The 13,925-nt window shown below is 43.3% G+C and overlaps 1 protein-coding gene across 1 annotated transcript in view; it reads left to right on the forward strand.

Moving 5' to 3' along the window:
- Window positions 1-1,202: 1,202 nt before the first annotated feature.
- SLC39A8 (solute carrier family 39 member 8) overlaps window positions 1,203-13,925 on the forward strand; it is an 80,243-nt gene continuing 67,520 nt past the window's right edge. The window contains exon 1 of the mRNA XM_045998497.1: window positions 1,203-1,422. Coding sequence (XP_045854453.1) covers window positions 1,204-1,422 — 219 coding nt within the window. The 5' untranslated portion in view covers window position 1,203. The remainder of the gene's footprint in view (window positions 1,423-13,925) is intronic.

Genomic DNA, 13,925 nt, shown 5'->3' on the forward strand with positions numbered 1-13,925 from the left:
TTCGCCCGCCACCACGCTGGAGATCTGGTTTCCTTTTTTTCCTCGGAGTTTACCAAGTAACACAAAAAAGCAATTCCTGCTAATCTCTTAGACAATGCATGGGGCTGCAGACTCTATTCCAGGAAGCTGGTTTCATCAAGGTAACAAAGAGACCACCGAGACCAGAAAGGAGGCTGGGGACACCGACACAAACGTGGCATTCAGGTAACCCCCCTGGGGTGAGGGTGGAGAGCCGGGTCCGGTGAAGAATGCGCCAACGCCAGCGGCTCTGCACCCCGGCGTGGAGGAGCGCGGGAGTTCAGGCCGGGGGAGTGCGTGTCACCGCGTGCCAGAGAGGCGGGGACAGGGCCCGCCTCTTATCTGTAAAGGGCGTAGGGCCGGATCTCGGAGTTTCAGAGCTGACCTGCCAGAGATAGTGTTGAGAGAGAGACAAAGAGAGACAGAGAGAGACAGAGAGAAAGACTGAGACTCACGTGGACACACTCAGAGACGCAGAGACAGAAACAGACAGGCGAGGTGAGAGATTAGCAGGCTACAGTTTGCCAAGCCCAGCGAAGAGCTCTGGGAGAGGGAGGGTCCCGCAGAGACGCAAAGTCCAGGACTCCGAAGGGGCTATTTCCTGCAGCTCCTTGGGGACTGTCTCACTGCGTCTTAAGTTTGCTCTGAGGGAATTTAGCCCCAAGACAGGAAGAAGAGGTGGGGTTCTCTAGTGAGAGCGGTTTTCGTTCTTCCTAAAGAAATTGTTTGGTTTGGGGCTTTATATCCGGGAGGAGCCTGTGTCACCACACTATGCAAATCCTGGGACGTTTGCAAACCTGGCTCGGGAGCAGTTGGCCCCCTGCCTGGCTGGGCCTCGGAGGGCTCCCGCAAGGCCCTGCTCCGGGGGCTGGCCGGTGGGTGGCCCGCTGGCCTTTATCTCTGTCCCCCTTTGTCCTCTTTATCTTAGGCTCTCCAGGAGGCCCGGGGGCCCGCTCTGCTTATCGCTCCCCACCCCCGCTCCACCTGCACTTCAATGCCCCGCAGGTCGCCGGCTGCTGCTCTTCCGAAAGCCGCGGAGGACCAGGGGCGCCCTCGTCACCGCTGACTCGGACCCGCGTGGACCACACCTGATCCGCGCGCCCTCGGGCACCGACGCCGGTGCGCCCAGAGCGTCCCGGTGCGCTTCAGCCCGTTTCAGGTTCTCGAGAGGCAACCCCGGCCGGGATGGTCCCGGGCCGGGCGGTGGCCGGGCTCCTACTGCTGGCGGCCGCGGGCGTCGGAGGCACCGCGGTGGGGCCCGGGCTCGCCTTTAGCGAGGATGTGCTGAGCGTGTTCGGCGCGAATCGGAGCCTGTCGGCGGCGCAGCTCGCGCGCCTGCTGGAGCAGCTGGGAGCCGCCCCCCAGGAGGGTGTCGCAGAGCCCGGCCGGCTGCACTTCAATCAGGTACGGCGGGGGCCCCCAGCGGCCCTGCCAGGCTCTCGGTGTCCGTGAACTTTCACTATTTGTTTGGGAGAAGTCAGGGAGGCAGAATAGCGTGGCATTTTTCAAGCGTGAGGCGGTGACTCATTGGTGGCACTTGGTTTTCACCACACTGGGCTTTCTTCCACCGGGCTTTTATAAAGCTGGTGTTGTTGAGGAGCTAGAAGTTGCAGTTTTACTCCTGATGAGCTGAGAGGTCCCACGCTTGTGGTTTAGAGAAGAGTTTATGAAGTAGTTGAGGGCTGGAAGCACCTTATGAGGTGCTTTTCTATTGGAACGGCGGACCTAAATCTTCCTTGCAAAGATAGTGGCTCACAACCCGCCCTCATCAACAGTTGCTTGATGGGTAAGAACTGCCAAGGAGATACGAGGCAGTTGTCTTTACTGGGTGGGTTTCATGAGGCTTATGGAGCTGGGGGGGGGGGGTCCTTTGTACAGAGATCAGGAAACCAAGGAGGCTGTGACCAATATCACATACCCAGTTGGTGCCTGGACTGGACTTAGAGCCTTTGTTTTTAATCATTGGTCAGCTCAAGTGTTTGATTCTAATTTTCATTCAAAATAAAAAATATATTTCTCAGTATGTATACACAGTATTAGCTAGACATTCGGTAATGCCTAGAATATAAGGACAGCCATGAGCTACCTGGGAGAATTTTAAGGTCATACCTATTAGTAAGTTTCAAACAAAAAAAAAAAAAGAAAAAAGAAAGAAGATGCCATTATAGATTCCTAGTCACCTCCATAATAAAATTGTGTGATTGAGTATTTCTTAAAACTGCAAGGTAGGCAAAGTGTGCTTTTAGCATCCTTCGCAGAACTCCTCACCACTTCTAAAAATTTAGTTCACTCAGTGCTTTGATTTTTTTTTCCTTCTGCTCTTGTTCCAGTGACAACTGATGATGAATGGCAGTATGCAGTATTTTGCGTAGTGTTTGCCACTTCTGGGCAATATGTTAGTTTCTGTTAGGGAAAGTATTTGTGTTTTCAGATGTTTTGGGAAATACTGAATACTATGTATTCTCCACTCAGGAATTTAGGATCTTGATATCCTAAGGTACCTAATCTTAGATGCCAGATAGGGAAACTTTAATCAGGTAAAACCCTTGCTAATAAAACTATAGCTAGGTTGGCATTCTTTTTATTAGAAATATCTTACCTCAATTAAAACATACAATATTTGGGAAGTAGAACTTTCTGATGCCAGAAAGAGGGGGGGGAGAGTGGGAGAGGGGGGTTAGAGAGCGACCTGCCTTTGAGCTGGAGGGGTTTTGTGGTCTGCTTATATAAGTTCTTTAGTAAACTGTGTATAGTTCCCGTTCTGGCATGATACTGCCTTTGGTTTAATGTCTGAGAACTTCTGTGTCTGAAGGCTGAAATGCTCCCATAGTATATAGCTATTTTAGAAAATAAAGCAAACACCTTCCTAAGTATTTTCTGTCTGGTTGCAGTCTCGTTTCAATTAGGGGAAATACCTGACTAAAGTATTCTAGGAGGAGTAGGGGCGGTCATATGCTTGCAAAGGAGTGTGGGGATTTTGCTTGCAGCTGCATATCTGAGGTCCACACATTGTTTTCACTTAAATTATCTCCTTATCTTATCATGTCTGGAGGGGTAGATGAATTATAAAGTGACAAAAGCCCCCTGAACCATCTGTTGGCGAAGACATTGGAAAATATGCCATAATTTTAAGGAAAATCAAATAACTTTATTAGCGATATGATCCCTGGTTTATGAGTAAGTTGATGCCTCAATAAGTAAATTATAGGTATGTTGACACCTTGTTTCTTATTCTTATGTTTGCATATTTAACTGCCTTCATTATGGCATCTGTGGGCATCAAAAAGAGAGAGGAAGAAGCTCATAATTACTTTGGAAACAAAGGTGAGCTGAGGAAAGGTTATCATGTAATCAGGCCTAACAAACATCAACTAAAAAGTTCTAAAGAAAACAATAGTCATCAGTTAAATGGTGATAAATGATATGCCATTACAGGGAATCTACTAATTTGCTGGCATTCTTACCTGCTGCAGCAAGACATCATCCAGTTTGGAACAAGATTCAGAGTCATTAATATCTCTATTTTTTTTTTATGAAGACTTATTTATGATTTGAGAGAGAGAGAGAGAAAGCAAAAGCACAGCAACACATGAGTGGGAGGGATGGAAGGAGAGAAAGAATCCCATATGAAGCCAGCAGAGTGCAGAGCCCATCAAGGGGCTTGATCTCACCATCTCAAGATAGGATCTGAGCTGAAACCAAGAGTAGGCTGCTTAGCCAACTGAGCCACCCAGCTGGCCCTTAACAGCTCTATCTTAAAGAATGCAACTTCAGTTTCCCCACCTGCCTTAAAGTAGAATAAATAATACATGGGACTATTGTGGAAGCCTGACTTTCTGACTTTGAATAAGGCTGGGAAAATAGAATTTATTTTGATGAGCCAGGGATTTGTTGAAGTTTCTGTGCGATCTATTTACAAATGACATTGTTCCTCTGGAAGAGGGCTGTGATGTTTCTCAGGTCAGCTTTTCTTGAGTAATAGACTAATGCACCGTGGAATTTTGTTAGACAATTTTGGAAGGGGTTTCTAATATCTTTTTTCAGTATCCGTACGAACTATTAAGTTGTCGCTTTAGGAGATGAAAGTGGCCAGAGTTCAAACTGGAAGCAACAGAACAATTGAGTTTTATCTTTCTGCTGCTTGTGGTTACTGAGGGTACAAAAAGCTCGTAGAAGAGGTGACCCCAGCAATGAGAGGACGGAACTCTTTGAGCTAATTCAGTCTTTGGGGCCCCAGGACTGTGTGTAAGTCTGATCTCTCTGGGTGGGGGAGGGGTTTCTTGCAATAAACAGGGGCATGCCAATGGAATGAACACCCTGGGTGATTGGTTTAGGGAACTTAAGAATAGCTTCAGTGTCACCTTTTGTTTGTCCCATGTTCTTCTCTTCTCCAAATGTTCTTTTCTCTTCATTTTCTTTTCAGAAAAATTCCTCACCTCCTAGTTCTTAGGTGTGGACACTGGTTAAACAGCTTCATAAAGGAGGAGACTCTCATCCTCCAAATGATAACACGAAGCTGCAGGAAATGGGTCTATTCAGATAAGGCAGCCCTGCAGGGAGGGTTAGTAGGGGAGCTGGAGACGTGGGGGTGGGTGTAGAAGGCTGGCATGTGAGGCGACCTTTGTTTCACCTATCACCCAACCCTCTGCTTTTACTTCTCTCTCTTAACTACTCTTCTTCTTCTTCTTTTTTGCTATGTCTTGCAGCACATCTCCTGCTTTTGTTTTTTCTTTTATGTTGCTACACCCTGTTACCTGGACCTTCTTTTTAAACCTCTTCCAATTCATACTCAATCTTCCCAATACAACACTTGCGGTATGCCTCTCCCCTTTCAAAACTCAGCCAGGAGCTGGCTGTGTCTTTGCTGGTGAGGTTTAAATCCTGAGACTGGCATCCGAGGCCCCCATCCCTGCTCTAAGATGCCAACCTACCCCTCCAGACTTAGCACTAAACTATTCGCTCTTCTGTGAATTCATCTGAAACTTCTGTGCAGCCACTTCCTAGCTCATTATCTTCCTTGTACCTTTCCTGTTTCCAACTAGAAAGTCCTTTTCCTTGAATTACCGTATCAAAATTGTACAGTTTCAAAAGAACAGCTGAACTCCTCCATAAAACCTTTCTGGGACATCACAGCCAGGACCAGTTCACTGATTTCTCTCCTTTTTAATTCCTACAATATTTTTTATTATGCTGCTTACACTTAACTATGCATGTGTTCAATAAATACTTTGAATGACTACTATATTCTAATTAAAGTGGTCATTTTTAAAGTAGAAATCTGATCATATCACTCCTTTTACTAAAGCAATTCAACTCCTTCAAGATAAATGTCAAATTCTTTAATGTAGCTAAAGCCCTTTTAAGATCTGGTTCCTGAATATTTCTCAAGCCTTCTCCTTTGCCATCACTGTAGTCTTAATGGACTACTCATAGTTCCTGGTTCCCCGTGTGTATCTGCTGATGTTTCAGGGTCAGTTTAGACTTTACTTCTTCTGAAAAGCCTTTCTTGATCTGCTCAACGGTTTAGTAGGAGCCCCTTCTCTGTGATTCTATGTTAATTGGTGCCTATGCAATCAAAATATATTATATATCGTAATTATATCATAATATTATAAAATGTAAATAATTTCATGCATTACAATTTTCTGTTTATATGGCTCTCCCCAACACCCCTCCCCCACTCCCCAACCCCTGCAACCAACATAAACACAAATGATTTTTAAAAAATTGAAGGGAATGACCTGACTCATCTCTAGGGGCTGGTATAGTGCCTGGTACATAACACATATTTTCTACATGTTTTGAGTGAATGAGTGAAGATTGTTTAATAAGAGTCATACAGTCTGGGTTCTCCCATGGCATTACAGTTTATTGAGGAAGGTATGACGTATGCACACATAATTATAATCATGCACAATAGCATGATATGTCTAATGAAAGAATTGCACATGAAAGTGGAATAGGGATCAGCCATGTGTTTTCAGAAAATTCTGACCTGCATGTCAGTGTGGAATGTGTTGGGTTGCGTCTAGACGGAGCCAGGGAGGAGACTGCTGTTGTTTGCTGATGTCATGATTGTTGGAGCCTGGAGACAGTCAGAAGGTAGCATAAAGGCTCTGTCTCTTGTAGAAAAGCAGGCAAAAAAGCTCCCTTCCCCCAGTTAATATCTTCTACTTCATTCTTTTGCCTATAGTATCTTTGATTCTTGTTAAATCTTTTCTTTTATTAGCTTCCAGCCTAATGATGCCAAAGGGAGAGGCAGTGAGATAACTCTTGGCTTTTTATTTTACTGGATGGCAGCATGTAGCCAACGGAAGGTGTGTGTGTGTGTGTGTGTGTGTGTGTGTGTGTGTGTGTGTGTGTTCATTCTGTATGCGTTGTATGCATAGTTTGTTGTTCTCTGTTGAACTTTTACTTGGGGTGGGGTAATGGTAGGTTAGATGGGGGAGGCTGTGGGAACCCAGAGGAGAGAAAGAACATCTGTTCTTCTTCTTCTTTTTTTCTTTTTTCTTTTGGCCTTCATGTTCTGAGAAATGGTGGGCGGGGGGGTGGTAGATCTTCCAGGAATGCCTTCCAGCCTGCTTGTTCAGGTGAGAAGTGAAGGGTGAGATGCAAGGGCAAGACGGAGGGTGAGGTCACGTTTAGGTCTCTGGTTGCTTTACCTTCAAGACAATGTACCTGTTCTCACCTCTTATATCCCTCTCATTTAAGTTGAGGGTGTATAGTTAGCTCATTGTTTCCAAGAGGTTTTGGGAAAGTGAAGGACCCTTGTAATTCATTTGACTATGATGTCAAGAGCTTAGCTTGCCTCCATGCGTGGTATGATTGGGATCTGTTTGGGAAAATGCTCTTTATTCTTTCCATATCTAACTATCCTGAGAGTCATATGCACCCTTTTGTACATATCATAAATAATTGTATCTAGGAATTTACTGGTCTTTCACTATGTGCCATGTCTTTTAACTGATTTATTTGTATTATCTCATTTCATCCTCACAACAATTCTATGATAATGGCACCATTGTTATCTTCATTTTACACAGGAGAAACACGTGGTACAGAATGCTTAAGTAACTTAAACAGTGTCACACAGTAAGCGGTAGAACCTCAGGCAGTCCTACACACTACACTGTTGTGAATGTTTTGATTATAGTCTTGAAAATCATACTCTCTCTAGCTTGGGCAACTATTACTTCAGATTTTGAACTATGAATAGAAGACTCATCATTGATCGCAATCAGCTTATCCATAGCTTAGTCACATGAAGGGACCTGTGCTAAGAGTATAGAAGCCACAGTGGTGATAATGTGTCCCTTTCCTCAGAGAGCTTCGAATCGAAATAAGAAATAAGACAGAAACTTGTGAAAGGTGCACAAGGCAAAACTGCATAGTTAAGTCATTACTAGGGCAAAGACGGTGAGAGAGAGCATTAGGCAGGCCGTGATTCACTGTCATATGAACACTGCTGAGAGCCTGTGCTGCTGGTTTTAGAAGGAAGCAATGAAGGAAGAGTAGGTGAGTGGAATTCCTAACTCTGACCACGCAAGTCTGCGCTGTGAGGGATCTTGAGGTCTCACACACAAGAACGGGAGAGGGCAGAAGTAAAAACTTTTTTGCTTGGTAGGGGTAGGTCTTTATTCCTCATGAGGGATGTTCAGAGTAGAGTAGCTAGGTGGGAGGTTTGCAGGTTTTATGCTTTCCAGGAGTCATGCCATGTTCCTGTTTCCTGAAGAGACACATCTTGGGAGATGCTAGGACTTCATTAAAACCCATTGCTTTGCGTGCCTGAGTGGCTCAGTTGGTTGAGCGACTGCTTTCAGCTGGGTCATGATCCTGGAGACGTGGGATCGAGTCCCGCATCAGGCTCCTTGCTCAGCAGGGAGTCTGCTTCACCCTCTGACTTACCCCCGTTTCCTGCTCTCTCTCTCTCTTTCAAATAAATAAATAAAATTAACAAAAACAAAACAAAAGCCCCATGGCGTTTCAACTGTGACTGTAGTTTAAGAGTCGTTATTTTCCCCTTTAAATTTAATATACATTGAATTTCCTGTGTTACCTGTTTCTTTTGGTGATGATAGTGGTTGGGGAGAAAAATAGGACTATAAATAGGAATGGAAAATGAGGCCTGAAGTTGAGAGGGATTGATATACCTCAGTAAAAAGAAAAGCAACCCCTTTATGAAGGCAGCTTAATGTGGTTGGTAGTAAGGGTCTGCGAGTTACTTATATTCAGAGTGGCATTTCCTCAAAGGAGTGTCCTTATTGCTAGGTGCAAACAATTAATATTAGGATCATTTACCATGCAATTTATTATTTAAAAAAAAAAAGAATGTTACTGAACTCTAGACTACCTAAGAAACTGTAGTTTTCAGAGTTTTCCCATCCCCAACTCCAGATAACGTAGGTTACTGCTTGTAACTGAAACTAATTAATTTATTCTCAAACTATTCCCAGTTGTCTGTTTCAGGAGCCAAATGGGTTTGCCAGGTCTTGAGATTTATTTTATAAAGAAATGAAACTGTCATTGAATTACCTTTGTGATGATGGGATTTGGGAGCATAGAAAATCTCTAGAGTGGAGCCTTGTTTCAACTGGTTTCTGTCTCCTTCCAAAGATCCTCTGTTGTTTTTCTTGGCCTGGAGTTTAAGGAGAGCAAAAACAAAAATCTGTGAATCTAGATCCAAGGTGATCAAAGGTGTTAACCTGAAAAGTAGTATTATGCCTTCCAAGTCCAAATATCTAATACCTTGACTTTTTTTTATTACGAACTGAATGGCTAGAGAACAAAAACAGGTGTGCATTGATAAGGCCTGTAAGGCTTTAGTTCCAGGAACCCAGCTTAAAAGTAATACAGAGTTGTCGTCGATTTATTTGGTGAGCTCCTTAGATCTCAAACTGTAGTAGAGAATACAACATAATGGTTAACAGTTTGGCCTCTGGAATCAAACAGACCTGGGCTAAAACTCTAATTCTGTCACTTATTAGCTGGGGAATCACAGGCAAGTCGCTTAACTTCCTTAATCCTTAGTTTTTACATCTGTGAACTGAAAAAATGAACCTTACTCATAGGTGGTTGTTTGAACTAAAAAATAAGAACAGTAATAACATTTACTGAGCAATCACTGTATTTCAGACACTTATATATTTACTGCATTATGTGTAATAACTCAAAGATTTTTGTCATTGCCTATATTACTTCAGATATTAAATAACATGTAAGACAGTACATGTAAAACACATATTACCTGGCTTAAATATGTGCTCAGTGCATAGTTATTATAATACTATGTTACTTGGTATAGCTATACTGTTTTTAACAAAATTATCTTTTACTGGAGGCCTGAGTACTCCAGGGTCAGTCAACTTACGGAGGAAAGCACTGCTCTAAAAAGACAGCAAGGATTAATGAAATGAAAAGTTCAGTGAGAAATATGTCAGTCCAGCGCTGGTTTCAGTGTTAGTTTCCATGACAACTCTCACCTCAAGAGTCCTTTACCTTTTGCCTCTGCTTCCCTTTGATCCAACACTCCTGATAAATTCCTAAAAATGTAAACTTTAGGTGTATAGGCTAATGAGATGATACTGGGTATTTCAGACTATATGGACATTTCCTCTCCTCCAGATTACTCCTGAGGCTACATTAGGAGTTAGCTGTATTTTATTACTCTTGTCCAAAGTTTACATCACTACTGAAATGTGAATGGTTGGGAGTCTATGTTCTATTTCCAGAAATTCATGCAATGGTGGTTTGAAGTTTAGATTTACTTCAGGATCTCTGTATGGGTTTTACAAGCTGGCAGAATCCAGGGCCCTTCACGTCTAGCCGGCCTTGTTTGTTGAAAGCAGGTAAGAGAACATGGGCTGCTTTGGTCTCACTGGAATAAGTGAGAGCTGAAAGGTAGCCCAGACTTCAGGTGAAAGGGAACGGTAGAATCGTTAGGCTGATTCTGAATTGGATCACAGATCGATCCTGCTTTATATACATGTGTAAGAAAACACAGTCTCTTGTTGAGGAATGCATGCTATTGATGCTACCAGCTGATTGAGTTTGTGTATCAAATCGTGATGCTCTCCAGTTCTCTTTAGGATCAGGAACCTCAGAATTTAGGGATATTCTTTGCTTACTTCACCTACACACCGTAATGAGAAAAGGTAGACATTGGCTCTGTTCCTAATTGTGGGATGAATGCCAGTCAAGGAAGTACTCTATTTTTAAATAATTAATTAATTAGTTAGTTATTTTAGAGAGAGGGAGAGAGGAGGGAAAGGGGCAAAGGGAGCGGGAGAGAGAATCTTACGTGAGGAGCTCTATCTCACGACCCTGAGATCATGACCTGAGCTGAAATCAGGAGTTGAGTGCTTAACCAACTGGGCCACCCAGGTGCCCTCCCCCTTTTTTTCAGTTAAGGAAATATTCTGAGTAGGACCTTCACCCTAGGAGAGGAAGCAGTTTCTGTCGTAAGGGGAATGAGGCTAATATTTTCAGAGGACTTATCGCGTTCCAGGCAGTGTGCTCAGTGCTTCTTATACATCATTCCGTTAACCCTCCTAATCTTACAGGAAGGCCAGTCTTAGCTAGGTTAAATATCTCACTCGAGTCATCGCTCCAAGGTAGCAGAGTGAGCATTCCATTGCTGGGTGACCGGACTTCAAAACCTATGCTCTTTGCACTTTCGTTCCTCAGGCAGAGGGGTATCATCCCAAGAAGGGGCTGGTTGATTTTCTGAAAACCCACGTGTCCCCTGCTGTCATCCATGTGCCTGGATGTCAGGGTAGAACTGATGGGAGAGAGCGTCTTGAAGCCACTGGGACCTGCATAATTGTTTGAAGTAGGAAGTTGTTCTCTGCTGATACTAAACTTGTCTCAGTAAAACAAGAAAAAAGTTACCATTTAAATGTTCCCCCTGCTGAAGTTGTCTCAGCAGTAGTCAAGGTTAGCTCTAAAAGCTGATGTTAGTTCCTTCAAAGCCATTTTCAACCTTACAGTGTTATTTCCTGATTACTGGCATTTGATACTTAAAACAGTATTGTGAGAGAATGAAGACCAATCTGTTTCCCCAGAAACTGAGACACAAGTCTTTTGGCGGAAGTCACCAAGGGTCCAGACTGGACTGATATTCCAAGTTTGAATGCCCATTTCTTCTCTTGGTTTGGGGCAGATGCTGTGTCAGTGGGGCCCCTGTGCTGTGAATCCCCTGAATGTATCATGGTCCTTGTGCCTCGTTTTCTGTACATGACTGGACAGTGGAAATATTTGAAGTTCCATTCCATTTCTGCACCTTTCTGTCCTTCCACAGCACATTGTGGTCTGGCTCTTGTCCCCGGAGCTTTCATGAAATTGATCCTGCAGGACATTACCCAGAACCTTCTTATTGCTAAATACAATGGGCGCTTCTCAGGCCTTACCTCTCCCTATCAGTGTTGGTGGTGTGGAGCACATCCTACTGGAAACACACACCCTTTCCTTGCTGGAAACTAAGTGTGCCGTGATTTTCTTATCTCTCTGCTGCTTTTCAGTTTCAGTGTCCTTTGCTCATCCTTTAACTACTGATGTTCCTCAGGGTACTGTCTCAAGTCCTCTCCCCTTTGGTTTTGTACACTGTCTCTGCACAGCCTCCTGTCTGTCCCTCTAGCTGCAGTAGTCACTTGTGTGTAGATACTCTCTAAGGAGAGGGTTGAGATTTCTCTCTGAAGATTTAGCCTGGCGGTCCCCATTGCCCACTGATGCGCAACTCCCTCTCCTCCCCAACTCAGCAGGTCTGAACTTGTTCCAGACTGAGCTCATCAACTCTAACCTTTCTCCCTCACAACCTCCAGTAATCCTGTTTTGCCAGTCTCAGGGATCCTCATCACCCTATGCTTGTTTGGTTGAAGAAGGTGAAAACTGGATGTCGTTCTTGACACCCCTCCCCCCCTTATCGTAATTGCACCTAAGTCCTGTCACTGTAACGTCCACATATTTCTGTCTCAGTCTGTCTAAACTCCAGGGTTCTCTCTTGTCCCATGGGGGTAATTTTACCTACTTGACGGGACTGTTGTGGAGATTAGGTGATGTATTGCATCTGCTCACTCTGTCATGTGCCTGGCATGCAGTAGGTGCTCAGTAAATGCTGCCACGGCTCTGCTGCTGCCATCAGTCTTGCCCCATGCTCTCCCTGTGCTCCCCATTGCCGCCAGACTTAATATCTCATATGCACATCTGATAATCGCACCATCCTCAAATCACTTCTCATTACTCTTAGAATCAAATCTAAGCAACTTTCCTGATATTTAAGGCACTGCAGTGATATTCCTACCCCCCTGTTTCTCCAACCCTATTTCTCCTTGTCCCTTTCCATCTCAGCTTAGATATTGTTTTCTCCTGGAGGCCTCTGACAATCCCATACATTTAGGGCGGCTTAATTAACCTTTTTTCACATTAAGGGATCCTACCCTAACCCTTATCAGCCCATCCTGTAGTTACCTATATTTCTATCTAAACCCTGCAACAGGCTCAAACGTCTTAGTTGCTTAGGGGCTGGGTGCATTTCAATCACTTTTGTATTTATGTAACTAGCATAGTATCTGGCATTTAGTAGGTGTTCAGGAAATATTAGTTGAATGAATGAAAACTTCCACCTTTTAACACTAAATTTTATACTGACGTACCAACATAACTTTAAATCAACCCAGATGTCTCACTTAATTCAAGGTAAACCAGCAATTCCTTCATTTGTTGAAAATTTTTAAAATAGTATAAAAGAAATAGTGTGTTAAACTAAAACCTGTGCATTATCGAAGTAGAAGGATATAATAGTTTTTATCTCTTCTAATTTGTGAATTTTGTCAGATTTTTTTTTTCTCACTTAGCCGTGGGTTTTCTCCATAGCTTATTGTTGTAATTTCTAGGGCAAGTTGGAAATGTTGGTGACAGTATAGCTTATCTGTAGTATCAAGGCTACACAAGGCTCGTTCTGGGAATGCTTTCTGGCATGAGTAGAGAAACTTGTGTCTTGAAAATTAGGCTCTTCAGAGGTAAATGACTGGTAAATGACTCTCAGGTTATCCAGTTGTCTTTCTTGGAATTATACTCAGGTACTGTGTGCTAGTTTCTAATTGCTTTTCCATCCACCCTTCCTTTCCTTAATCTGGCAAATTAATGATTATGATAAGTTGAGCATCTTACATGTCCCAAGCCTTGGTAGGGGTTGAGAAAGATAGAAAAGGAACACGTCCATCCATTCTAGATCTTCATGTGATCTTATTAAAGAGATACCCATTTTCACGAACAGATGATAATACAAAGAGGTACACAGTGAATTCCCAAAACACTGTGGGTGTAGTAGTCTGGTGAGCATAGCCCTGTTAGGTAGAGGAGGTGAGGGCCAAATGTTAGCACAGATTGGATTTGGGTTCTTCGAGAGGAGATACATCAGCATTCTAAGTGTGGGGTGCAGGGCCCACAAAGTCACGGTGAAGGCATATTATAAGACTTACTAAAACTTTTTATTAGAATAGAGGGTTCAGATATGCTTTTCAGGTTGGTAGAGGGACAAAGGAAGATTGGAAATAGCTTCAGTGTTGGGATTTTAGACTTTTGGCAGAAGAGAAGTTTCTTGTTTTTGTGTGGGGAGCCAGTTTGAGTAGAAGAGTGGCAATGAAAATTATCAGCAGAAACCATCTTATGGGAATATAGGATGAACAGGGTGAAAGATACATTAGGTAAGATCTACCAGAAGTTCCCAACTTGTCAGTTAAGTGGTATATAGGAACCTCTGTGTCATTCTCATGTGCAGACAAAAGTTTGTGCCCCTTTGTACTCTTAATAATTATTGAGAACACCAAAGACCTTTAGTAAATGTGGTTTATATCTATTGATATTTACCATTATAAAATTTAATGTTGAGGAAAATTTTAAATATTTAACAT

Source organism: Meles meles, chromosome 2, assembly GCF_922984935.1.
Source record: "Meles meles chromosome 2, mMelMel3.1 paternal haplotype, whole genome shotgun sequence".
Taxonomy (NCBI): domain Eukaryota; kingdom Metazoa; phylum Chordata; class Mammalia; order Carnivora; family Mustelidae; genus Meles; species Meles meles.